The sequence below is a fragment of the Peromyscus leucopus genome, chromosome 1 (assembly GCF_004664715.2).
Source record: "Peromyscus leucopus breed LL Stock chromosome 1, UCI_PerLeu_2.1, whole genome shotgun sequence".
Lineage (NCBI taxonomy): Eukaryota > Metazoa > Chordata > Mammalia > Rodentia > Cricetidae > Peromyscus > Peromyscus leucopus.
In genome coordinates, this window is record NC_051063.1 from 86,483,776 (window position 1) to 86,511,736 (window position 27,961).

Sequence of the window (27,961 nt, forward strand, 5' to 3'; positions counted from 1 at the left end):
CTATCAAGCCCCGCCTTCTGGCTTTCGCCCCTCCCCTCTCCAGGTTCGGCACAGACCCCGCCCCCCAGAGGTCCCGCCCTTCTCCCCTGAGCTAGGAGCGCGCCGGCACCGCCCCTCGTAGGTGACCCTACGCCCTGTCATAAGCCCCGCCCCCACCATAGTTTGCAAGCAATGGCCACGCCCCTCGCCCCGTGCCCCGCCCTTCTTTCCAGGCTCCAAGGGCGCCGGCACCGCCCCTAGCTCCCAGCATGCCGTGCGGCAGCGGCGGCGCGGCGGGCGGAGCCGGGAGGCGGGGAAGCCGTGGCCGTGTGAGCGTGAGGAGCCGCCGCCACCGCCTCCTCGCTGTCCTCGTCCTCCTGGGCCCCAGCGTCGCGGGCCGCGCGCTGCCCTGGAAGAGACGTAGCCTAGCCTGCCTCCGCCTCCCTCTCGCCGCGCCGCTCCCGCCTCCTGCTCCTGCGTTGCGGGCTCCAGCGGAACCCGGAACGGCCGTCCGCCTCCCCCGCCCTCGGCCGCCCCCTCCGCGGCTTCCTCCTCAGCCCGGGGCCAGAGCGCAGTGTCGGCGGCGGCCGGTTCAGGCGGCGACTCGCGCTTCTTTGGGCGGCGGCGCTTGGCCATGTCGTGTCGGGGAAGGTAATGAGCCGCAGAGCCCCGGGGTCTCGGCTGAGCAGCGGCGGCGGCGGCACCAAGTACCCGCGGAGCTGGAATGACTGGCAACCCAGGTAGGTGACCGCGTCGAGCCTCGCCTGGAGCTGGCCGAGGCCTAGGCCCGTGGGACTGGGAGGCGCGGCCTAGGCCCGCCGCTCCTGGAGCCGGGCGCGGCTTCCTGGGTGTCCTCCCGGCCCCGGGCAGGAAGGCCGCGGCCAGCCCAGGCCTCTGTGCCCGTCTGCCTGCCTCAGCCCGAGGAGTGGATCGAGGACGGTGGAGGAGGACGTTCCGCTGCCATCTCTCTCCGTTTTGAGATTTGAGGTCCAGGAACTCTCCCTGTTACCCATTAACTTCCTCCGCTTCTGATCCAGTCCCCATGCGAAAAGACCACCTTCACTCTGCTCCCTTCTGCACCCCACGTGTTAATTAATGTATTTTAAAAGCCCCGAACTCCAGCCGAGGCCTTCCTCTGACTTAGGCAGGACATTAGTCAGCCAAAAGATGAGATTGTGAGACTGTGAGTGGAATCGACCCAATCTGGCACTGGGGAATTTTAAGTTTTCCCCAACTGCAGAAACAGTTACTCTGATGAACATCAATTTACCTAGACACCTGGGAGTGAATTTTGGGCACGCAGGAGTAGAGAAATTTTTTGTTGCATGGAGGAGTTGGGATTTGGTTTAATTTGAAAATATTGGGAGCATTAACTCGAAAGTAAAGTTATTTCCAGTCAGGTCTTTCTGATTATGGACCGGTTGTACTCAACTTAGGTTCTGTTCTTTTCTGAGTAAATGCTTCAACTATTCAGTGACTACACAGTGCCTAGAATTTCCTAAATGCATAATCCTGTATTTCTGTGGTAGTCGATGCATTCTTTGGAGTACACTCCAGTGTAATTGTTCAGAAATTGGCTATGTGAATGGAAAGCACACACGTTTTGGGGGTTGGTCTTGCTTTCTAGAACGGTTTGGACATGAAGGATTTTATGAGAGGTTAGGATGTAACATTTTAAGGGTTGGTAGAGAAATTAAAATGATCTTTGGTTAATAGGGGTACACTTAGTTTTGTCTAATGTGCATTCCTAAACATTGTGTCTATTGAGAACTGATATTTGTGACTAAATAATTTTAAAAATGAATGCTTGAGTCTAGAATCAAGATATGAAGTGGTTAAAAGTGTTTGTAAATCGTAGCTTTGACTTTCCCTGTATGAGGGTTTGTGCAGTGTGTTAAAACAAGCTGACTAATTATTTACATTGACTTGCTTTGTTATTTCTACTTTTATTGAAATGTTTGAAATTTGATTTTAAGCAGCTAACATATTAGATGATAAATAAACTTTAATTTGGCTTTTGATAGAGCTCTCATTTAAAAATGGATTCTACAGCCAGGTGTGATAGTGCTCACTTTTAATCCCTGCAACTGGGAGGCAGAGGCAGGAGGATCTCCAGTTTTGAGGCCAGTCTGGTCTACAAGAGTTCCAGGCCAAGGCTGTTTCACAGAGAAACCCTGTCTAGAAAAAACAAACAAAAAATGGATTCTACTTTTCTGCATCATGACCTGTATATTTAAGAGAAGTTAATAATTCTTTAAAAGACTAAAATGCTCTTGTCAAATACAGCTTTTGGAAAATAATAGCTTATAGTTCTAAAGAAATAAATCCCAAAATTCCAGCACATGCTTGGGTCACCTGACTTCCTAGCTTGACAGATACAAAGCAGAATGGTTTATACAGTTAAGGAATATATACATAGGTTGTTAGTAAATGTTGCCAATGTTTCAGGTGCTTTTATTTTTTTGACTGTGTGAGAGTGTATGGGGAAAGGATGAAAACTTCCTATGAGCTCTGAGGGTAGGGGGTACTATGAGATGCACACTTGGCCTCTATGGAGTAGCAATTACAAGGCTGGAAATACTTGCCTTCCACCCCCCACCCCCGATTTTTCAAGACAGAGTTTCTCTGTGTAGCCCTGGCTGTCCTGGAACTTGCTCTGTAGACCAGGCTGGCCTTGAAGTTACAGAGGTCCACTTGCCTCTGCCTCTTGAGTGCTAGGATTGAAGGTGTGCGTCACCATTCCCCGATGCTTTTCTTTTGTTATAGAGGAAACAGGAATATAGACTTACTCCATAACATAGCTTGATTTATTAGTAAGGTGGCTATAATTGATTTGCTAAATAGCCAGTGGAAAAAATGGTTTAATTCATAGTAAAATTAGAGGTTATCTTCTTTCCTTTCCTCGGAAAGATGAGGCTAGTGACACAGTGGAGGTTATCTTCCCATGTATTTCAAGTTCAGAAAGACTGTATAGTTTGTTCAAATCTTTTTTTGTTAGTTTTTTTGTTTTTTTTTTTTTTTTTGGTTTTTCGAGACAGGATTTCTCTGTGTAGCGTTGCGCCTTTCCTGGATCTCGCTCTGTAGACCAGGCTGGCCTCGAACTCACAGAGATCCGCTTGCCTCTGCCTCCCGAGTGCTGGGATTAAAGGCTTGCGACACCACCGCCCGGCATTTTGTTAGTTTTTAAATTTATTTGTGTGAGCATTTCTCTGCCACAGTGAGCAATGAGTGGATCAGTGAGTGGATATCAGGAGTCTGTTCTTTTTTTCTACCATGTGGAGTCTCTCATGGTCATCAGGGTTGGCAGCAAGTGCCTTTCTTTACTTGGGAAGCCATCTTGCTGGCCCTTGAATCTTAAAAAATTTACTTATTTTATGTGTATATATGTGCCTGTAGTATATGTATGTGCACCAGGAGAGCCAGGAAAAGTCAGATTGAGGGAGTTAGACACTTTGGACTGAAGTTACAGGCAATTATGAGTCATTATGTGGGTGCTGGGAACCAAACTCTGGTGCTCTGCAAGATCAGCAAATGCCCATAGTTGCTGAGAGTTCTCTCTTCAGGCCCTCTGCCCCACCACCGCCCCCAAAGGTTCTCTGTAGCTGAGGATGTCCTTGAGCTCCTGATCCTGTTTCCACTTCCTAGGTGCTGGCATTATAAATATGTTATCATCAGGCCTATTTTCATGCAAATAATTTTTATTAAAAGCAATTATTTGCCTTTCTCTACCTTTTTTTTTTTTTCTCTGATTTTTCAGGAGGGCAGGTGAGGAGGATTCAGGCAGTTGAGAAAGCAATTCTTGGGTTGGGAATTCGAGAAGCAGCCCTGAGTTTGATCCCCAGCTGCATAACCAGGGTGTGGTAGCACATACCAATAATTCCTCAGTGATGTGGAGTTAGAAAGATCAGAAATTCAAGGTCATCTTCTGCTACATAGTGAGTTCCAGGCCAGTCTGAGCTACATATACCCTGCCTCAAAACAACAGAAAAAGTGCAATTCTTGTCAGCTTCTCTTAGTATTTGTTTGCCAGTTTGTCCTTTCAGTCATAGTAAAAGGAATCCCTCACACATATCCACAGGAAGTGTCTCTGGTGGCTGAATAATAGGCTATTTTGGTAAGGGAATAAAGCAAATTTACCAAGACCACTAGAAATAACTTTTAAAAGTTAAGTGTTTATAGAGCACTGGCCTTGTAGTCCTTCCATGGTCCCCCCAAACCCTACTCCAAACAGGGTTTCTCTGTGTAGTTTTGCCTGTCTTGGAAGTTGCTCTGTAGACCAGGCTGACTTTGAACTCAGAGATCTGCTTGCCTCTGCCTCCTGAGTGCTGGGATTAAGGGCACGCTCCACCACTGCCTGGCTCTAGTCTTTTTTGTTTGTTTGTTTTTTCTCTTTTTAAAATTCATTGTATTCTCAACATTTCAGAATGGTTAGGCAAGAGCTCAGTGTGGGGTTGTGGTGCCACATACCTGTCTGTAATCTCAGTACTTGGGAGACTTGGGAGGCAGAGGCAGGAGGATTGTAAATTTTAGGCTGTATAGCTAGCTAGCTAGATTCTGTTTTGTAAAGAAAAAGAAATGAGTGGTGTTAGATTAGTCTTATTACTTACTTGCAAACTGTGACTATCTCATGCAAAAAGTTGGGAAGATTTTGGTTGGGATTTTTTTGGATATCTTTTTTTTCCCCCCACACAGAAAAACAGGAATGGTAGTTTTTTTGTTTTTTTTTACCACTTTGTGCTGAAAAGAGACCTATTGTTGCCACTAGCCAAAGTCTATCATTTTCTGGATTTTACCTATTTGGGAAATACCTAGCTGTACCCAAAAAAGAGACATTAGAATGCCTCAAAAGTTTTTTTTTTTTTGGTTTTTTTTTCGAGACAGGGTTTCTCTGTGTAGCTTTGTGCCTTTCCTGGAACTCACTTGGTAGCCCAGGCTGGCCTCGAACTCACAGAGATCCGCCTGGCTCTGCCTCGCGAGTGCTGGGATTAAAGGCGTGCGCCACCACCGCCCGGCAGCCTCAAAAGTTTTTTGAGCGGAGTGTAGTGGTGCATGCTTTTAATCCCAACACTCCAGAGCAGAGGCAGATGGATATATGAGTTCATAGCCAGCCAGGACAACATTGTGTGACCATGTCTTAAAGAAACATTTCTTTTTGGGGAGGGGATGGGTCAGTGGGTAAGAAGCACTTAGCACCAGGTCTGTGGCTTGAGTTTGAACTCCAGAAACTACATGGTGGAGAACCGATTCCTGTAGGTGACCTCCACATAAGCACGGAGGCACCCATGTGCCATACACACACACACACACACACACACACACACACACACACACACACACACAGAGTAAATAAATAAAGTAAAAAAATGTTAAATTTTTTTGACATAGGGTCTCATATAGCCCAGGCTGACCAGAAGAGACCCAACCTTAAACTTCTTATCTTCACCACTTGAGGGCTGGGAGGTTACAGGCATGTGCCACATGTTCAACCAGAATTCTGTGTTTTAAAGTTAAATATGTAGTTTATTATTGTACATTTTAATATTCTAAATTGACAAGGACATGAGTTAAACATAGATTATAATTTGACATTGGAGTTAAACATAGATTAACTTTTTTTTTTTTTTTTAAAGAGTGGGCTAGAGAGATGGCTCAGTGGTTAAGAATGCTTCCAGTATTTTCCTAGGGTCTAAGTAAGATTAATTTCCAGCACTCACTTTGTTTTGTTTTTTTCTTTTTTGGTTTTTTTTTTTTTTTTTTTTAAAGATTTTTTTATTTATTATGTATACAGAAGAGGCACAATCTCATTAAGATGGTTGTGAGCCACCATGTGGTTGCTGGAATTGAACTCAGGACTCTGAAGAACAGTCAGTGCTCTTACCTCTGAGCCATCTCTCCAGCCCATCTTTTTTGGTTTTTGAAGACAGGATTTCTCTGTGTAGTCCTGTCTATCCTAGAAGTTGACCTGTAGACAGGCTGGCTTGGAACTCACAAGAGATTTACTTGCCTCTGCTTCCTGAGTCCAGCACTCACTTTTGGTTGCTTACAATTGTCTGTAAATCTGGCTCCACAGGATCTGAACACACACACACACACACACACACACACACACACACACACACACACACAAAATACAGAGTAAATATTGGAAAAAGAAGAATGCATCCAATAGATCTTATTCCTATATTTGGGAGTCTTAGTTTATTTAACAGCTGAGTATTGTTATTTAACACGTATGTATTGTTGTATATTAGGTGTCTTGTTAGTGCTTAAGTTTTACCTGTCCAGACCTTTTTTTTTTTTTTTTTTGAGAATAGGTCTTACTCTGTAGCTCAAGCTGATCTCAAACTTCAGGTCCTCCTCCCTCAACCTTGAGTGGTTGGAGTTACTGGTATGTGTCATAGGGCCTTTCTATTTTTAGGCTTCTAAATGGATGACACAGTATTAGGACTAGTTATCATTTTTAGTAGGCAGATCAAAATTCTCAGGAGTACAAAACTGCATGTGAAAGATCAAAAGATAGAAGTGTTGTGAAATTGAAGTTTTAGATATTTATATCTGATAATGAAAAGGCTTTTAAGATGGTCAGTGGTGGTTCACACCTTTAATCCCAGCACTTGGGAGGCAGAGACAGGCAGATCTCTCTGAGTTTGAGGCTAGCCTGGTCTACAGAGCTAGTTCCAGGACAGCCAGGGCTATACAAGGAACTCTCAAAAAGCAAAACAAACAGAAGTTGCGTTTTTACTTTGGAGACAGGGTCTCACTATTATATTCCAGACCCTCCCAAGACAGCTTTCTTTATGTAGCCCTGGTTGTCCTGGAACTCACTCTGTAGGCCAGGTTGGCCTACACTCAGAGATCCACCTGCCTCTGCCTCTCGAGTGCTGGGATTAAAGGTATGTTTCACCACTGCTGCCGCCTGGCTGCCCAGGCTGGTTTTACTCCTTGCTCAGTCAACTTTTGGAATGCTAGGATTACAATACAGGTGGGCAGGGTCTCTGCATAGCCCTGGCTGGCCTGGAAATCCTTTGTAGAATATGTTAGCCCCGAATTTTGCCTGTTTCTGCCTCCTAAGTGCTGGGATTAAAGGCATGTGCCAACTGGGCAGTGGTGGCACACGCCTTTAATCCCAACACTTGGGAGGCAGAGGCAGGAGGATCTCTGAGTTCGAGACCAGCCTGGGTGTAGCTGGAGAGTTTTCTGTCTGGGTCCCGCCAAGCCCACTTATAAAATAAACATACAGACGCTTATATTATTTAAACTGTTTGGCCTAATGGCTCAGGCTTCTTGTTAACTGTTCTTATATCTTAAATTAATCCATTTCTATAAATCTGTACCTTGCCACGTGGCTTGTGGCTTGTGGCTTACCGGCATCTTCACATGCTGCTTGTCATGGTGGTGGCTGGCAGTGTCTCTCTCTCTGCCTTCCTGTTCCCTCAATTTTCCTCTGTTAGTCCCACCTATACTTTCTGCCTGGCTACTGGCCAATCAGTGTTTTATTTATTAACCAGTCAGAGCAACACATTTGCCATACAGAACATCCCACAGCACCTGGGCTACAGAGTGAGTTTCAGGAAAGAAAACCCGTCTCAACCAAAAACAAAAAAAAAAACAAAACAAAAACAAAAACCAACCAAACAAACAAAAAAAAACCCAACAAAAAACAAAACAACAACAACAAAAAAACCGGCATGTGCCACCTCAACTGACTGACATTGGTTTTTTGAGACCAGAGTAGTTTTCCCACTTTTTGTGAGTTTGTACTAAGTCTGGTGTCCATAGATACATAATATACTGAAAAACATCATGAAATTGAACAGAGCCACATATCTCGTTGCTTTGAATGGGACTTTAAGTAGAATTTAATGAGTATGTATAAATTTTTGTCTCTTCTGTATATTGCCCACTGGGCTCAACTCTTGTTTTGTTTATATTGCCCACTGGGCCTAAGTGATACTTCTGCCTCAGCCTCCAAGTTATCAGGAAACACAGCTGCAGGCCACCATACCCCACTGATTGCCATTTTTACCAGTTCTGTATTACAGATTTCTGAGTGCATTGGATGCAGTTTTCAACTAATTGTATATGAGTGCTTTTTCAATGGAATTTAATCTTTTCATTATCAAATAAAACCTTCTTTATAAAAAACACTTGACAATTATAACTCTAGTCATCAGGCTTATTGGTGGCAGGTACCTTAACCATTAAGCATCTTGTTGGTCCTTCGTTCCTTTTTAAAAATTGGAGCATGACTGAACATTAGTATTTAGCACCCCTACCCCACCCCACCCCCCACACAGGGTTTCTCTGTGTAGCCTTGGTTTGTCCTGGAACACCCATAGACCAGGCTAGCCTTGAACTCTGGAGACCCACCTGCCTTTGCCTACCAAGTGCTGGGATTAAAGGCATGCACCACTACTGCATGGCTTAGTATTTAAATTTTTATTTTTATTTTTTTTTAAATTTTCATTTAAAAATGTGGGCCTTGCACTTGCTAGGCAAGCGCTCTACCACTGAGCTAAATCTCCAACCCCTCCGATCCCTATTTTAAATTTTAAGAGATAATAAAATAGTTTTAACTATGTGAAAATGTTCTCACCAGTCATATTGATACTTTTTGTGGATTATTTTTGACTTGCAAGTGAGAAATCAGAAAGGCTTTAAAATGGCAGAGCATACTGTACCGTTAAAGCCTTATTTACATGGGTTTGACTAAGTAATGAAAAATGGCAAAGCATATGGATCCTGTGTTAAAGTGTTGGTGTATCTGTTTCTTTATTTGATAAGTGGAGTTTCAGATTTGGGGACTTACAGAGGAGGAAAGGCTAAAAAGTTGAGTTGAACATTCTGGTCTCTGGTGACACTGCATGCACATCAGTGGTGTGATGAAATTGGTCTGTACAATTTTCATGGTAAGCTTGGAGAAAATCTGAATCAGACAGAAAGACCACTGTAAAATGGCAAGCTCTCCTTGAGAAATTCTCTCAGTTTAGTTAGAAGCAGGATGCCTGTGAGGAGTAAGATTACTAAGTAAATGGTGAAGCTAAAGAGCTGGACTGGAACTGTACTTTGGACATAGTTCAAGTGTAATTGGAATAGTTTGGATTTACCAACAGTAGAGTGTCTTCATTTAGCTTCTGTTTCTTGAAGGGTGTGTATCTGTAAGCACAGTTGGGAAGATCTAGACAAGAGGTGGCTGAGGACCTAAGTCATGTATTCCGTATTCTGTTTATAGTGCATGATTGAAGCTCATTCAAAACTGTTCCAAACTTGGGCTAGCAGAAGCCCTTCATTTGTTGTCTAGTGTTGGTTAAGAGTGATCACTTAGGTGAATGAGTTTTTCTCCTTGTCCATACTTAAGTCACCTTAGTAAACATGACATGTCACACTTACAAAGCAGATACGACCACAATACCTTTTAAGGAACATTGGATTCACTAGGGTTTCCTGCCTTCCCTATCCTAATTACCAAAAACAGATCTGTGGAGTTCCTGTCATTGAACTGTCCTTGATGGAGTCACACAAGCTGTTTCAGGTCTTTTCATACTGTCATTATTTTGATTACCTGAAATTGACTTCATTTTTCTCAGAGCTTGTTGTATTTTTGGAACTACAAAATAAATAGGCTTTCTCTTATATAAAGAACTAAAAGCAGAGTTTGTAGAACATTTGTAGTTTAATTCCTATACACAATAGCCCAGCTTACTATATTTTGTTTTCTGTTTTGTCTTTAGAGTGTAACCAACTTGTTTATTCAAAACTGTTTGGTTTTAGAAAGTTCTGCTCCCTCTTCTGTTTGTTTATTGAGTGAATTCCATCACATATGTATGGTTTCCCCTCCTCCCCCTCCCCAGAAAGGTTTTCTTTGTGTAACAAACAGTCCTGGCTGTCCTGACACTTGCTTTGTAGACCAGGCTGGGCTTGAACTCAGAGATCTGCCTGCCTCTGCCTCCTGAGGGTTGGGATTATAGGTGTGTGCCATCATGCCCAAAGTTTGTTTGTTTGTTTGTTCATTCATACATTCATTCATTTGGTTTTTTTGAGACAGGGTTTCTCTGTGTAACGGCACTAGCTGTCCTGGAACTCACTCTTAGACCAGACTGACCTCGAACTCACAGAGATCTGTCTACCTCTGCCATCTGAGGGATTAAGGTGTGCATCACCACTGCCTGGCCTATGGTTCATTCTTGAGTTAGTTAATTGATGTCTATTTATTTATTTTGATGAATGTGTATACCTCTGTAACCACCATTCTCAACAAGAGACAGATTTTTCAGTTGAATTACCAACCTCCCCACCACCAGCTGCATATCATTTGTGGAAGTCAAAAGACCATCTTGCAGGCTGTCAGGTGTGGCATTAAGTACCTTTACCAAATGAGCCATCTTTCTGGCCCTACTTTGAAATCTTTTGCAGAGAAGATATCTTTATATGTTGTATCAGGATATATTATCAGTTTAGTCTTTATTAGATTTTTGGACCGACTTCAATGTATTTTTGTTAACGATTGCTATAAACATACATTGCTTAGTTGGAGTATCTAAAGTATTGAAAAGTGTCAGATGGTAGACACATTTTCTGGTGTCTGAGTGCTGGAACGCATAGGAGGTCCTTATCTGGCTAGGCTTATTCTAGGAGCTACAGATTACTGGCCCCCTATCCACACTCTTGATTTTTAGCTTCCTTTGACTCCTAACCCAGATCCTTCTGCCTTTGTGTCTGTCCTCGTTTCAAAGTTTGTAAAAGTGAAAGTGAACAGTCAACACATGCTTATTACATCAATTACCCATTTTGTAACCCTTTCTAGTGTTTAGATTGAAGAGAACAAATCCAGTCATTTTCTCTCCTTTGCCTGTGTGATGTGTGTCTGTGCTTGTCTTATTTTCCTGAGGCACCTCCTCATCCCAGCACCTTGTTACCATACGCTGTTTGCAATTGTTCTTGCTGCAGAGTAGTAGCTGCAGCTGCTGTGAAGTTTTTTCTTCCCAGAGTGTTCAGCCTGGCTGTTCTCAAACTGTTAAGAGGGACCCAGACTTTTAAACACCATGTCCTGGGTTTTCTTCATAGTACTTACTTAACTATTACCCCAAATCTTCATGTTTGTATTCTTCAATTAAGCATAGTGTGAGTAGACCTTCTATAAGTAATGTTTTACATCTGTGTTCCATTCCACCTTGCTAGTGCATTAAAAATAGCATGTAGTCTCTCCTCTCTTTAAAAGCAATTTTACTTTATTTTGGGATAGGGTCTCACTATGTAGCCCTGGCTGTCTTGAACTCAAAGAGATCCTCTACCTCTGCCTCCCTAGTTCTGGGATTAAAGACTGGGATTAAAGATGTTTGACACCATACCCGGCTTTATTCTATTTGAATGCCAATATAGTTGTCCCTTGCTATCTGTACAGGGGCTTGCCTCCAAGGTCCACTCAGATATCCAGATTCTCAGGTGCTGACATACCTTCTTTAAAAAAGCACAGTATTTGTTCATGGACACTTTAGAGCAGGTGTTCTCAACCTGTGGATTGAGACCCCTCTGAAGCATCTCTGGATGCCTATTCACCTATTGCTATGTCAATGTGCATTGATCAGGGAATGATGGAAAAAAAATCCTACTGTACACTGCTAGAACTTACGCAGTGTTTTTCAGGTATACTTTGGTCGTAGGTCATAGTTGGTAGAGGTGGGACTTGGAGTCTGCATGTTTGTTTTTACATAGTTCCTGAGTTTATAAACCCGTTACCTTAGGGAACTTTTGGAGGGGACTTGTTCTCTTACAGCAGGCCAGTTAGCCTGAGGCAGCAGATTATACAGCTAATCAAGCTGCTTCAAGGGATCGTTGTTCTAATGGTTTTTGGTAGCCAGGTCTTAAATAGAAGGAAGGATATGGTAATTAAGATTCATAGATCTTATTAATCTTGAAAAACAACCTTGCTTATATTTTGAAATTCTTTTACACATTGTCCTCTTACTTCACATCCGCTTTATCTATAAAGTACTGGATTGAAGTTGCTGATACCCCTTTAAAATGCCTGGGGGAATTTTAGTTCTACACGTGATTGGAGTAATGAAACCCTGATTTTCCAGAGCCAACAGTTTGTTAAACAGTGCATTGCTGCATTCATTGTAGTGTCTGTATTGAAAGAAATACATTTCAATACAAAAAGAAATTGAAAGGGAAATTGTATTCTAGTTAGAAACAATTTCTTGGAAGCTAGTATTTTATTATGTTGTTATTTATCATATAGCTAGGACCTTTCCTTTTTTCTGACTAGAACACTGGTATCACAGAATTAATATCAATATTTAGTTGAAAAGAAAGCATCCTAGAATTTGTTGCGTTTCTTGCCTGTCTTTACTGTTCTAGGGTACCTGAGGAAAAAAGAGAACTGAGTAGGTTCTCAGTGTCATCAAGCCTGTGGAACTTGAGACAGAGTGCTTATTCAGAAGCTGGGTTTAAAAGGACCCACAGATTGTATTCTATTAAAAATGATTATGTCATCGTTTGGAATATTAGCAGCACTCTAATGTTCAGTATTGTGTTCCATTTTGAAAATACTGAAGTTATAAATGAACTTATGGGTAATAATTAAGGGTATGTGTAGTAATCATCTCACTGTCTGTAAAATCAAACTTTCTTTTAAAAAACTTTTTTCGTTTGTGTGTGTGTGTGCACTCAGGTGCACATATTGCAAACATGGGTGGAAGTCAGAGATCAATTTTGTAGAATTTGTTCTTCCATTTTTTACAAGGGTGTCAGGATCAAATTTATGTCATCAGGTTTACATGGCAAGTGCCTTTACCTGTTGAGACATCTTGCCAGCCCTAAAAACAAGTTTTCTAAAAGAAGTATGGTATTTAAGTGGCTTGTCTTACATAGTTATTATAATGCACATTGCATTTATTTCATTGTAAGTTATTGAGGACACAAAAATTACACTATAACTACCTGTTTTTTTTTTGAAATGTAGGGTGTGTGTGTGTGTGTGTGTGTGTGTGTGTGTGTGTGTGTGTGTGTCTGTCTGTCTGTCTGTCTCTCTGTCTCTCTGTCTGTCTGTCTGTGTGTCTGTCTGAGGATTGACAGGGCCAAGGATGACATTGACAGGATGCAGGGCCAAGGGCTTAGTGTTCCACCATTGAGCTACATCCCGGTCCCTTGTGTGTTTCTTTGAGACAAGGTCTCACTATTTAGCCCTGATTGGTCGGGAACTTGTTAGGTAGACCACAATGGCCTTGATACACCAGCCTTTGCCTTCCCCAAGCTGCTGCTCCTCCTCTTTTTTTTTTTTTTTTTAAAGAGACAATGTTTCACTGTGTAGTACTGGCTGGCCTGGAACTCAGTTTGTAGACCAGGCTGGCCTCAAATTCACAGAGGTCATCTGCCTCTTCCTCTGAGGTGCTGGGATTAAAGATGTGCACCACCATCTACCAGTGTCAGCTTTATTTTTAACAGACACAGTTGTGCATGTGTGTAGGATACAAAGTGATGTTTAGGTAAATGTACATAATACATATAATGCTGATTGATTAAATCAAGCCAATTTCCTTAACTTTCTTTGGAGAGGAGGAGAACTATTTGAAATGTACTTTGTTTTCATTGTTTTATTATTTTTTGATGTAGGGTTCTCACTATGTAGCTTTGGCTGGCTTCAAATCTGAAATCTTTCAGCCTCAGCTTCCTATGTGATGGTATTGCAGGTTTGCATCCACATACCTGCTTTTGAAATGCACTCTTTGGAGTATTTTGAAGTACAAAGCACATTGCTTCTGACAATAGTCATTCTGTTATGGCAGGTATCTGGAAACATTTTTTCCATTTGAGATTTTGTAGTCTTTGATCAGCAGCTTCCCTTTTTTCACCATTTTTCTGATCCATTTAAAAGTCCACTGCAGTTGACATAGGCCTATCATTTCAAGTACAGTGGAGGCTGAGATAGGAGGATGGAAGGATCAAGACCTGAATGGGCAACTTAGTAAGACTCTATCTCAGAATAAGAGTAAAAGGATGGAGATAATGGTGGCATATTGGCTTATTTATGTTATTCCTCAGATTTGATCCACAGGCAGCAGAGAAGGTCCAATTGGCTGTATTAGCATTGGTGTTAGAAATAGAATCATGTTTTAGAACCTGTCTCATGTGCTATTTATTTTTAAAACCTGTGCATGTTCTCTATTGATTCTTCATACATATTTCTCTATTAGGAGAGACTGGTGTAATGAACTAGCAGCAGAGTAAGGATGGGAAGACAGGAACTTTTTTAGTTGGTGTGTAGTCTGAAGATCAGATACAGGTTAAAGATAAAATTTGTGAAATTTCTCCAACAAAAGTGCCACATAAATGCCATGTGAGTTGCTATGTCTTAATCAAATTATTCTGTTTATTTATTTTGCAGTGCTGGGGATGGAACTGAAGGTCTTTCTTGTTCATGCTAGGCAGGTCCTCCACCATTGAGCTACCCTCACCCTAGCCCCAAATTTGGAATTTTAAAGAACATCCCATTGTTATCTTTTCCTCTAAATGTTTTAGAAGAGTGTTACACACACAAACTCTCTCACACATGGGTGCATATACACACATACATGCACATGCTCAGGAGCATGCATACAAATTTTTTATGTATAAAATAATTTTGGTAAATTTGCATTATCTTTTAAAGGATGTATGGCATCAAGTATTGGGGAAAATTATAAAGGCCACTCCACGTAGTTAAAAGGAAGATTTACCAGAAGGCGGCATTGGGTCCCTTGGAACTGGAGTTACAAATGGAATGAGCTATTATGGGGGGGTACTGGAAATTGAAGCTTGGTTCTCTGGAAGAACCGCCAGTGCTCTTAACTGCTGAGCTATCTTACTAGCCCCTGTTACTTGTTTTTTAAACAGTGGTTGGAAACCTGTTTGCTACCCTAGAATGTTTAAGGAGATGTGTCCTGTGGGTGTTACTAGAGATGTGGAATCCGTCTGTTTAAAAATTCACTTACTGTCATTGTATGATTTTTATTGGCAAAATTAGAAAGAAAATCAAGGTGTATTTTTATGCATAAACTGAAAACTGCCTCTAGATGTTTCTGGCAGTCTTCCTCTATAGAGAACCACGGGTGTGGATTCTAGATTTACTGCCTTTTCTTGTTTGTCTTAACATTTAAACATGTTACAAATTAAGCTACATCAGGTAGTTGCTTAGAAGGATAGGTGCCCTTGACTTGGGCTCTCCCATTGTCATACTGCTTTGAGTTCTTAATTAAAAAGAGTTCTTGCCTGGTGTTGGTGGCACACGCCTTTAATCCCAGCACTTGGGAGGCAAAGGCAGGTGGATCTCTGTGAGTTCATGGCCAGCCTCGTCTACAGAGTGAGTTCCAGGACAGGCTTCAAAGCTTCACAAACACTGTCTTAATTAAAAAAAAAAAAGTTCTCTTGGGGTTGGAGAGATGGCTCAGAGGTTAAGAGCACTGACTGCTCTTCCAGAGGTTCTAAATTCAATTCCCAGCAACCATATGGTGGCTTACAGCCATCTATAATGAGATCTGGTGCCCTCTTCTGGCGTGCAGGCATGCATATAAGTAGAACACTGTATACATAGTAACACTCCTTCTATTTTAGGATTATTTATTTTATGTGTATAGTGTTTTGCTTGTATGTTTGTGTGCACCATGTGCATGCCTGGTGCCGGAGGAGAGCAGAAGAAAGTGTCAGATTCCCTGGTATTAGAGTTATGGGTGGTATTGAGCTGCTCTGTGGGTTCTGGGAATCAAATTTGGGTCCTCTGGAAGAACAGCCAATGCTCTTAACAGACGAGCCATCTCACCAGCCCAAGAGTGTCCCCCGCCCCCCTCTCTCTTGTAGCTGTAACCAACAGTCTTATTAAATAAGAAACACAGAACCAATGTAAAAGAGAAAGCCGAGAGGTCAGCTCAGAGCTAAAATCTCACCCTTCCTCCTGCGGTGTCCCAGCTTCCTGAAAGAGAGCTATATCCTGTCTGTCCCGTCTTTTTATAGTATTTTGTTCTGCCTTCTCATTGGTTGTAAACTCAAACACATGACTGCCTCGTCACTGTCTGTATGTACAGCCCCCCAGGTCTTAAAGGCATATGTCTCCAATGCTGGCTGTATCCCTGAACACACAGAGATCTATGGGATTAAAGGCGTGTGCCACCACCGCCACACTCTTGCTATGGCTCTAATAGCTCTGACCCCCGGGTAACTATTTATTAACATACAATCAAAATCACATTTCAGTACAATTAGAATTCTCTCTCTCTCTCTCTCTCTCTCTCTCTCTCTCTCTCTCTCTCTCTCTCTCTCACACACACACACACACACACATATACAGTTCTGCAGCTGCATCTTATCCTAAAGTGACATGTCCAAATAACACATTTATCTGTCTTAATGTGCAGATGATTTTTCAGCACATTTTTAAAGATTTATTTATTTATTTATTTATTCATTCATTCATTCATTCATTCATTTATTTATTTATTTATTTATTTATTTATTTATTATGTATACAGTATGCCTGTGTCAGAAGAGGGCACCAGATCTCACTATTGATGGTTGTGAGCGGTGTCCCAGCTTCCTGAAAGAGAGCTATATCCTGTCTGTCCCGTCTTTTTATAGTATTTTGTTCTGCCTTCTCATTGGTTGTAAACTCAAACACATGACTGCCTCGTCACTGTCTGTATGTACAGCCCCCCAGGTCTTAAAGGCATATGTCTCCAATGCTGGCTGTATCCCTGAACACACAGAGATCTATGGGATTAAAGGCGTGTGCCACCACCGCCACACTCTTGCTATGGCTCTAATAGCTCTGACCCCCGGGTAACTATTTATTAACATACAATCAAAATCACATTTCAGTACAATTAGAATTCTCTCTCTCTCTCTCTCTCTCTCTCTCTCTCTCTCTCTCTCTCTCTCTCTCACACACACACACACACACACACACATATACAGTTCTGCAGCTGCATCTTATCCTAAAGTGACATGTCCAAATAACACATTTATCTGTCTTAATGTGCAGATGATTTTTCAGCACATTTTTAAAGATTTATTTATTTATTTATTTATTCATTCATTCATTCATTCATTCATTTATTTATTTATTTATTTATTATGTATACAGTATGCCTGTGTCAGAAGAGGGCACCAGATCTCACTATTGATGGTTGTGAGCCACCATGTGGTTGCTGGGAATTGAACCCAGGACCTCTGGAAGAGCAGCCAGTGCTCTTAACCGCTGAGCCATCTCTCCAGTTCCCACATTTTTTTTTTTTTTTTTTTGGTTCAGTCTCACTTGTAAAAAATTAACATCTTTTATATAGTATTTATTTTTTTCGGTTTAAGACAGAAACTCACTGTGTAACTCAGGCTGTCCTTAAACTTGCCGTTTAACCCAACCAGTTTGGTGCTGCTTTAGTACTTTTTTTTTTTTTTTTTTTTCCAGAGCTGAGGACCGAACCCAGGACCTTGTGCTTGCTAGGCAAGTGCTCTACCACTGAGCTAAATCCCCAACCCTGCTTTAGCACTGTTTAAACTTGTAATTTTGCATTATCTTTCAGTGGTTTGTTAATGAAAATTTAGTGAGAATTTTCAGTTATCAAAATAGGCAATAGACTATTACAAACTTACTATGTAATTATTATAATAATAATAATAATTTATTTTAAATAAGGTGCCCTGTGGACTACTCAGAAATTTCTCAGACATTGACAATGGCAAGAATTGTTGATGTCAGTGGCAGCTGTCTGTTCCTGGTCCAAGTTTCTCTGGGTGCCTTGGCCAGATGGAGCTTTTAGTTCCAGTTCTTCCTATGGACTACTTCCCAGGCCAGCAACTTGGTTCATTGAAATGTAGTGACATTAAGACATTGCCATAGCAATGTTTTTTTTTTTTTTTGGGGGGGGGGCGTGTAAAATGGCTAAACATGGTGGGCAGTATAAAGCATGATATGTTGAATTATTGAAAAACAAATCCTGCCTTCTACTTTGATGCCCTTAGTGTAAGAAAGAAAGGTGTTGAACCCAGGGCCTCTATGTATGTCAAGAGAGTGCTCTACCACTGAGATATTCTAAGGGCAGATATTGGGGGAAAATATTGAAGTGGCCTTTATGGAAATGATGCTGTGTAGTTCTTTCAGTTTTGATAAATGAATGTAGTAGTGTAACCACTACCATAACCAGGCTATAGTCATTCCTCCCAGAAGCCCCTGTGTTCTTTTGTAGTCAGTTTCTGAACCTAGCCAATGCCTCTTCATGGTTTAGAATGTCACAAACAAGGATGTGGTTGGTTTTGAAGGGGTGGTAAAATGCACATAAAATGTACCATTCATTGGCATCAAAGATAAGATGTAGTCATTGAGCATTTATTTCTGTTTAGTTTTGGAATTCTCCATTCTCTCAAGGAAAGTCCTATGTCTCTTAAGCGGTCACTGAACATTCTCACTTTCATTCTTCCTCTGGGAACCACACTCCTGTCATGTGAATCTGTCTAAGTCATACAAATAGAATTGTGTAGTATGTTTCCTTTTGTGTCTAGCTTATGTCACTTAGTCTGATGTTTTTCACGTTTATCCAAGGTGTTAAATGTGTCAGTGCTTCATTCCTTCTTCCTGCTGCGTCATATTCTGTTGTGCAGATGCCCTGCATTTCTAGCCCTCTTCCACTAGTAGACATGTAGACTTCCACCTCTTGACTAATATGACTTTGTGTATGCTTTTATTGCAACATGTATTTTCAATTTTGGGCATATACCTTAGAAGAGATTTGCTGGGCTACATAATTTGCTAGCTTTTGAAGGATGGTCAAACTGATTTCTGAAGTGGCTGTAGTGTTTTCATTTCAGAGTAATACAGAAAGGGCTCTAATTCCTCCACATCCTCATAAAACCCTATTGTTTTTATTTTCAGATTGTAAGTTCTGATTATTATAGTTATTATAAATTTTCCTTGTGGTTTTGATGTGCTTTTTCTAATTATTAATTATATTGAATGTTGTTTTCATGGGCTCAGTGGTCTTTTGTCTCTGTCTCTCCCTTCTCTCCCTCTTTTATTTCTTATTTCTTGCTCTTGAGTCAGGTTTGCTGTGTAGCCTGGGCTGCCTGGATCTTATGATCTTCCTGGTTCTCCTACCACAGCCTCCTGAGCAAATGTTCCATACTTAGTGTAGTTAGATATTTAAAAGACAAAACTTAAACAGTCTTGTTAGATTTTTCAGTTACTACCATCTTCTAAACTCCTCCCATTCTTTCTTCTGCCCTCTTTTTTCCACACAGCAACAACTGCATTTGTTCTCCTTTCTGGAAGAATGTGTGGTGTAAGATAGTGCCTCCTGCCATCAGTGGTAACATCTCAAACAAGTGAACAACTGAAACCAGCCTTTAACTAACTACTTGAGTGAGTGTGTGAGACTTTGAAGAAGGAGCTAATGGTGGGATTTCTTTTGAAATTACAGAGCACTTTTTGTGGGGAGGAAGGGGTGGTTTCGAGACAGGTTTCTCTGTGTAACAGTCCTGGCTGTCCTGGAACTCACTTTGTAGACCAAATTCACAGAGATCCACCTGCCTCCGCCTCCCAAGTGCCAGATTAAAGGTGTGCAACACCACTGTCCAGCTACAGAGCGCTTTTATACCCTTTAGTTACTGTTCTATTAGTGTGACCAAGGCCGTCTTATAAGAAAAGGTATTTAATGGAAGGCTTGATTACCATTTTTAAAGCTGTAGTCCATTATCATCAAGGTGAGGAACATGGTGGCTTGCAGGCAGGTATAGTTCTAGAAAAGTAGTTGAGAGTTATATCCTGATCCAAAGGCAGAGAAAGAGACTGAAGTTTGTGTGGGCTTTTGAAACCTCATAGGCCACACCCAATGATGCAGTTCTTCCAAAAAGGCCACACCCACTCCTATTAGGCCACACTTCCTAATCCTTCTAATCCTTTCAACAGTTCTACTGCTGGTGACTCAAATATGAGCCTATAAGGGGCCTTTCTTATTTAAACCACAACATTCAGATTATGCAAACAATTTAAATATCTGTTTATTAGATTTTAATTTATTTATTTTTTGAGACAGGGTCTGTCTATATAGCTTTGGCTGGCCTGGAAATTAGACACCTGCTCCTGAGTGCTGGAACTAAAGGCATGTGCCACCATGCCTATCTAAATTATAGGTTCTTAGGAGAGTTGGAACTATCTACTTTTGTAATCTTTTTAAAGATGTATATGAGTGCTTGAGTGCTCTTGTGGTTTGCAAGTGGAGGTCAGAAGACAATATGTACGAATTGGTTTTCTCTATGCACCATGCTCTTCTGGGGTCAAGGATTGAACCCATATCATCAGGCTGGACTGCAAGTGCTTGTATACACTGACTGAGTCATCTCCCCCGCCCTCTTTTGTAATCTTTAGCTCTCAGTGCATTTTATAGTAAATGGTCCAAGAAAATGTTGATATTCTTTCTTTCCCATTTGGTTGGCAGTTGAGGACTGAACCCAGGTTCTTATGCATTCTGTGCAAAGTGCTTTATTACTGAGTTGTACCCTCAGCCCAGAAGTATTGTTGATTTTACTGAAAGGATTTGGGGAGGAAGTTTGAATTGCAGATAAATTGCAAAGTTGAATAAAAAGCCCCAGTGACATAATTCAGTCAACAAGTACTTTTATATGCTATCCAGGCAATGTGGCACCTAAAAGGCCTCTGCCTTTCTGGTGTTTATGGTCTCTTTGTAGAGTACAGCTGAATGAAAAAGCATTAGGCCTTCAGAAGTACATGAATAGTGGTAATTCCTAATGAGACTTGAGAATCTGAAATTTGGCAAAGGAAAGTTGAGCGAGGTTTGGGAAGATAAAGAAAGGCTGAGGGAGCAAGGGTTAAGGCCAAAGCTGTTCAGGCAGGAACTAAATTCTGTCTAAACACCGAAAAGTTAAGGACTGAGGGAGTGACATTAGTGTTGTTTTTTTGTTTTTTTTTTTTTTAATTTTTTATTTTATTTTAATTTTGTGTGTGTGTGTGTGTGTGTGTGTGTGTGTGTGTGTGTTTGACACAGGGTTTCTCTGTGTAACAGCCCTGGCCACCCTGGAACTCACTCTGTAGACCAGGCTGGCCTCGAACTCACAGTGATCTGTGCCTCTTTCAAAGATGCCTTTGTCTCCCAAGTGCTGGGATTAAAGATGTGCACCACTACTGCCCAGCAGAAAATGACATTAGTTTTGTGCCTTATAATTATTTTTGTGAATTGTGCAGAAGAGGTGGGGGTGGGGGAATGAGTATTGGAGATGAGATATATAGCCTGACATCAATAGTGCCTTTGGTTAGAAAACACCTGAAGGGATAAGGTCCTTATTCTATGAGGATACCAATAACAAATGAGTCAGTTGTGTTTGAGATGTTAAGAACATTGAGGGTTTTTTGTTGTTTGTTTTTGTTAAGGTTTACTATATTGCTCAGGCTGTCTGTAGCTTCTGAGTTCAGGCTAGTTTTGTGCTTCTGTCTCCCAAGTAGCTGGATTGCAGATGTGTGCCCTTGTGTCTAGTGTAAGAAGGTTTTTGTTTGTAGTTATTAGTAAAGCTGAGAACTTTAGGTCACTTAGGGAACCTCAGTTACCCCGCCCATATAATGTAATTAATAAGATTGTGGTGATTAATAAGATGAAATGAGATGGTAGATGTTCCTTTACTTGCTACTGTGATAAAATACTTGACAAAAGCAGCCCAAGGGAAGAAGGATTTATTTTGTTTGGCCCATGGTTTCAGAATGTCTTCAGTCCATCATAGCAGGATAGGCATGGTGGACAAAGTAGGGAGTGTGATGGGAAGGAGCCACGGATAATATATTCCCAAGGACCTGCCTTCAGTGACCACTTCCTCTAGTGAGGTCCTATCTTCTGAAGCAATGGTTTTCAAACTCCCAAATGCTGAGACCTTTTAATAGAGTTCTAAATGTTGTGGTGACCCCCAACCATAAAATCATTTCATTACTACTTCATAACTGCAATTTTGCTACTATTATGACCCAGGATGTAAATATCTGTGTTTTCCAATGGTCTTAGGTAACCCCTGTGAAAAGGTTGTTTGACACCCCCCACACACACCAAAGAGGTCACGACCCACACGTTGAGAACCATTGTTCTAAAGGCTCTATAATCTCCCAAATTAGGGCTACCAGCTGGGGACAAAGCATGATTGTATGGGGACATTTCAGATTTGAACCTTCAATTAGGTTTGCTGCTCTTAGTAGGAGCTCACAGTGTTAGCTCATAGAGTGAATGTACAGTCTGTAAACCTGAATAGTGTTGAAGGTCTTGTTATAGATTACAGTAGCTCAAAGGAGTGTGAACCAGTTGGAGGGAGTTCACTAGGCTTTTCTCTGAAGACAGGTATTCAGGAAGGAAAGGTTGCAACCTAAAATAATTTCCTCTAAGTAATTGCCTTTGTTTGCACCTTCTGTTTAATAGGATTAGAGGTCAACAAATGCGACATTTGAAGTTCCTTGGAAGTCACACTACATTTGGTGAAAGATGCTATTAAAATGATACCAACAAACTGTATTAACTACATTTTTAACATTGCAAAATTGATGCAAATTCATTTATAATTTCGAAATGAAATGATAACATTGTTTCATTAAATATGAAAAATTTTTAGAAGAGTTATGTAAATTTTTGGGTAAGAGTATATTCAGTGATTTTTTTTTTTTTTAAATGTAGGTACAGGTAGAAGGACTAGAGTCCCTAGTACCACCCTTGCTTCTAATGCTAATTGCAAATGAAGTCCTTATATCAGGCTTATAGTTTATTGCCACCGAAGTGTTCATATTAACAATAGCAAAGGACACGGAGGACACAGTCCAGGAAGATTCCAGGTATGGAGCTTGCAGTTATCCTTTTCTTGGAGGATCACAGATAGTATGGCTTCCTGTTGGTATCTATGTTTAACAGTACCCAACCAGGATGCTTTCTCCAGCCTTTGTGAGAGTTTTTTATTGAGTCTCTGTAGCTAATTGCCCGCATAGCTATCTTAGTTTCCAGCCCTTCGGAGTTTGATTTATGTAATTCAAAGGTTCTGCCATGTGACACTGTTCCACAGAGTCCCCTGGTGAACAAAAAGAGCCTTCTTAGGCATGACATTCTAGGATTTTAGAAATCACTGTCTGGAATCCATAGCTAAAAGCCACAGCTTCTTTTGGGTAAGGTAAAAATTTTTGTAGTTTCACATTTATTTTTGTTTTTCATCAGTCAGCAGTTTTATTAGAGTTTGATTTACAATAAAAATCAGAAACAGAACTTATAAATAAACAAAATTTGGCATTATAGTCCTTAAATAGCTAAAGAACATTTACCCAAAAATTGTATTATCTACATTTTTAATATTGCAAAATTGATGCAAATTCATTTATAATTTTGAAATAAAATGATGACATTGTTTTATTTGCACACAAATTTTTTTCTTGAAGAGTTTTGTACAAATAAATCTCTGAGGGCCTAGAGAGATGGCTAAGCAATGAAGAACACTGGTTATTCTTGCAGAGGAAATTTCCAGCACTTGCATGGCGGCTCACAACTGTCTGTGTAACCCCATTTCCAGGGGATCTTACATCCTTTTCTGCCTTCTGCAGGCACCAGGTATGCATGGAGAGTGCATGCATACATGCCGGCTAAATGCTCATACAAATAGAATAAAAATAAAATAAAAGAAAAGTGTCTGAGCCTCCCAAATGACTCTTTCATCCCTGGACTTGCTCTTAGGACCATTATTTCTAATGTGAAAGTAATGGTCTTGAAGGCTTTTTGTCCTTTCTTCTTCATGAAATCATGTTTGAATCCAGGTGAGTAAGAGACTGTCCTGGTTATTAGCATTTGGTGAACTTGACAGACACTAGCTAGAGTCATTTGGGAAGAGAGAACCTCAACTGAGAAAATGCCAGCATCAGATGGCCTGAGAGCAAGCCTGAGGGGGCATTTTCTTTAAGGACCCAGCTCACTGTGGACAGTGCCACCCCTGGGCAGGTGGTCCTGAGTTATATAAATAAGCAAGTAGGCTGAGCAAGCCATGGGAAGCAGCTATGGTTTCTGCTTCAGTTCTGCCTCCAGGTTCTTCTTGCCTTTGGTTCTTTTTTTTTTTTTTTTTTTTTTGTTTTGTTTTTTGTTTTTCGAGACAGGGTTTCTCTATGTAGCTTTGTGCCTTTCCTGGAACTCACTTGGTAGCCCAGGCTGGCCTCGAACTCACAGAGATCTGCCTGCCTCTGCCTCCCAAGTGCTGGGATTAAAGGCGTGCGCCACCACCGCCCGCCTTGCCTTTGGTTCTTATCCTGACTTCTCTCAGTGATGGAGTATGTAAGCTGAAATAAACCCCTTTCTTCCACAGGTTGCTTTTGATCACAGCAATAGAAAGAAACTGTAAAACAGAAACATTATGGGAATAGTACTGGATTTAAGCTTAAAATGTACATCATTTTTAAGCAATGTGAGCTCCAGCATCTCCTTTTTGCAGATGCTTTTTGAGTACCATTGTTGCAAAGACTATATATTTCTGCCTCAATGCCTTAAGGGCAAATCTCATTTCTTGGTTTATGCCTATTACAACCATGGGGATGAAATCTCTTCAGCCCAGGTTAAAAACAATTTAAAGTGATAATGCTTTTTCCAGCGGCACCACTAGATGTGTTGTTTGCATCAAGTCATTTTAGGGTCCTTTATGGAAATGCTTCTTCATAGGGAATTTTCCAGACTTCACACTTCCTAGAGGTGACTCTTTAGGGGAAGGGGAGTTGTTCTATGTAATGCTTATAGGAGCCAGACCATAAGACTATCCAGGAGATACTGTCCTTTAACCAGTGGCAGATGTGTGAGGGCTGAAAATTTGAGTCACCTGAAGTGAATAACCTCTTAGATTTATTACATTTTCTGGATTTTGAATATAGGTAAATACAAAATGAGTGATAACTGTATTCACATGGGATCTGTATGTTACAGTTAACATTTAAATTCTCTTATGTACTCACATTTTTTTTTATTGCCACTTAAAGAATACTTGTCTTCCAAGGCAGAGTGGCTTTCCATTGGGATTTTTGCTTCAGTATTTGAACTTACAGTGGCCATAGTGAAAGAAAATGCACCTAACCCATGAGTGAGATTTGCTTCATGTTTGAACAAATGTTTTAACCCGCTGTCTTCACTAATACTGTAACTGCTGTCTTACAGATTGACTTGATGCAAAACACCACAAGGGCTCCATATTACACAGTATGCGATTTTTGAGGTATGAGCTTTAGAAACTTACCTCTCATGTGGCATGTACATCAGGCTTAACTTCAGCTGGATCATTTTGGGGAAATTTATGCATTTCTTTTTTTCCTCTCCACATTTGTAGAGTATTAAAGGGACTGTGGAAGTATTTTTGGATCCTTGCTAGGATTCTTAGTTTAACAGATATATTTTCTTTTTCCACTAAATTGTAACACTAATTCTGGTAGATAGCTTTTTCAGCCTTTCTAACTAGCTTGCGTAACACTGATTCCTGTCTCGTGGAGTTGAAATTTGTATTTTTTGTTTTGTGCTTTGCTTCATCTTAAGTGCTTATTTCTGTTCTTAACAGTTTATTTTTTGGACTGGGGTGGGCTTGTCTTGGTGCTAACAGCCTAACACAGATAATTTCCAAGACATAAGCAGTCTAGATGTTTGATATAAATGTTCAGCTATTTTATGCATTTTGCTTCTAAGTATATGTACTCAATGCTGACTGGAAATATGAGTTAGCATTACAAGTGCTTGACTAGGAAGACATTTGGGACAGTTCTAATGCAGTGGTTCTGGCCTAGTGAAGTGTTATTGTTATATTTTTTTCAAAACTAATTTTGTGATGAAAAAATTTCAGTGTTCATAACTCTTGAGAATTTCTAATGAATTAGGAAATCATTCTTGGTTTTGTAAGCATAATGTAAAATCAGATGAACCTAGTTAAGTTAGAAACTTGTTGGTAGCAATAAACTACTTAATTTCTTCATTGAAGAACATAAGCTGCTTTATAGTTAGTGTAAAAACTTTTGATTGCATTTACATGCTCATAAAATATGCTTTTAGCTTGGAAAACTCGAGTTTATTTTGAATTACGACCACAATAACTCTTAATGTGCCTTGCAAACTATGTATTTGTTAAGAATTCTATATCTTATGTGAGCCTCACAAAAGCCTTGGTATGTTAGATAGGTATTAATCTACATTTTATACAAGAGAAAACAAAGGCCTGGACACCAAAGAACTGTGTGCCTTTACCACACTGGGGCTGAAGTCTTAGCCCAATGCTCTTAACTGCATGATCTGCAGTCTCATGTTACTGCTTTTTCACCAGAAAGCGCTACAGTTAGGATAGTTTGGGCAACATGGGAGTGAGCATAATGAGAATAGGAAATGCCAGCACGTGTAAATATTGGTAGATAAGTTTTGCATATTAGAATTAGTCATGTGCTTATCTGATTTGTGCATTTACTAGTTATTTTTTTTCCAGGTTTAATTAGGTGAAAACTCCTCTCTCCCACTCCCATCCCCTTCCTCCCCAACTTGGTTGGGAAGCCCATAAGCTCTTTTTTCCTTCAGTATTTTTTGGAAAAGTAATAATGCATTAGTTGATTATGGGTACACATTTAATAGTGCTATTCTTGGAGATATGAAGGATTATTTTTTCATTTGTTTAATAATTTTTTATGCTCCATTGAGCATTAGTTCTTACTGACTACTGACTTAGTGTACTTAAAAAGTATCTGCATATATTCCCCTCCCCCCTCCTGGGGGATTTCATGGATTATATTTCTTTGCATTAGAAGAATTGGCTTTGTCTGTAAGGGCACAAACTACATACTTGAAGAAGACAGTCCACCCTTAGTAGTTTCAGGTTGCTAGGTTATGGCATTGACTCAGCAGACTTTATGGTTAGGGGTTCAAGTTTAATTGGACCTGTTCTGCATTCTGTATCATTAGGAATTGCAGAAAGTAGAGATCAAGGTGTGTCCAGTTGGTGAGGACAAGAACTGGATTATAAAGTAGAAAAGGAGTGTGTGTGCAAAATTCTGCCTTTTCTCGTATACGAGAGAGCACATGCTCATTTGTGTTTTTTGTCAGTGCCCTAAGCTTTTCTGAAATGATCATGAGTTAAAGTATCATTTGTTTGTTCTGTGGTACTGAGTACTAAACCTAGAACCTCCTTTTGTTTGTAGTAGGCAAGGAGCTCTAAACTGCCCTTTATCCATCAGATTGTTATGAGGCAGAGTGTCACTAAATTGCTAGGGTTGGTGTTGAACTTGTGATCTTGCTTTATCAGCCTTTGAGTAGCTGAGATTGAAGGCCTTTATCACCAAGTCTAGCTCAGAAGACATTTGTATTGAATAGAGAAATTACTGCTATTACTACTACAATTTTTTTTAATGAATTTCTTTTTCTCAGGGGAAAATCAAGAAAACAGTTATTTATATTTCTGACATGCTAGAATAGAATATTTGATTTTCCTCCTTTTTAACAGTTTATGATTGATACCTGGAAGAATAAGACTCAAAAATATTGTAGTTTGCCTTTTTTTTTTTTTTTTAAATTTCACTGAGGAAATTGAGGCATAGAGCTAATAGGAGCTGGTAGTGGATAAAGATGCTGGTTTTATCTTGGGCTTCACCACTTATCTGTTAATATCTAAGTGTCAGGTATTATTCTGACAGTATTTACATTACTGGCCCCAGCCTTCAGATTCAACATGACTGGAATTCTGAGACATTGCCTTTTCTTTTTTATTTGCTGGGCTGGTATGTAAGTGCTCTTGTTGCCAAGCCTGATACCTCAGTGCAGTTCTTGGGAACCACATGGTGAAAGGAGAGAACTGATTTGCCACAAATTGTTATTTTTAACTTTTATATGTTTGCTGTGGTACTTGTGGGGACACATATTCACACACACACACATATATACACACCTACTGAGAGATATATTCACAATAAATAATTAAATGTAATATTTAACTTTATTCC

The 27,961-nt window shown here is 40.5% G+C and overlaps 1 protein-coding gene across 1 annotated transcript in view; it reads left to right on the top strand.

Annotated features, from left to right (window-relative positions):
- The first annotated feature begins 305 nt into the window (after positions 1 to 305).
- Positions 306 to 27,961, top strand: part of Smg1 (SMG1 nonsense mediated mRNA decay associated PI3K related kinase) — a 105,241-nt gene continuing 77,585 nt past the window's right edge. The window contains 1 exon segment of the mRNA XM_028867783.2: positions 306 to 719. Coding sequence (XP_028723616.1) covers positions 634 to 719 — 86 coding nt within the window. The 5' untranslated portion in view covers positions 306 to 633.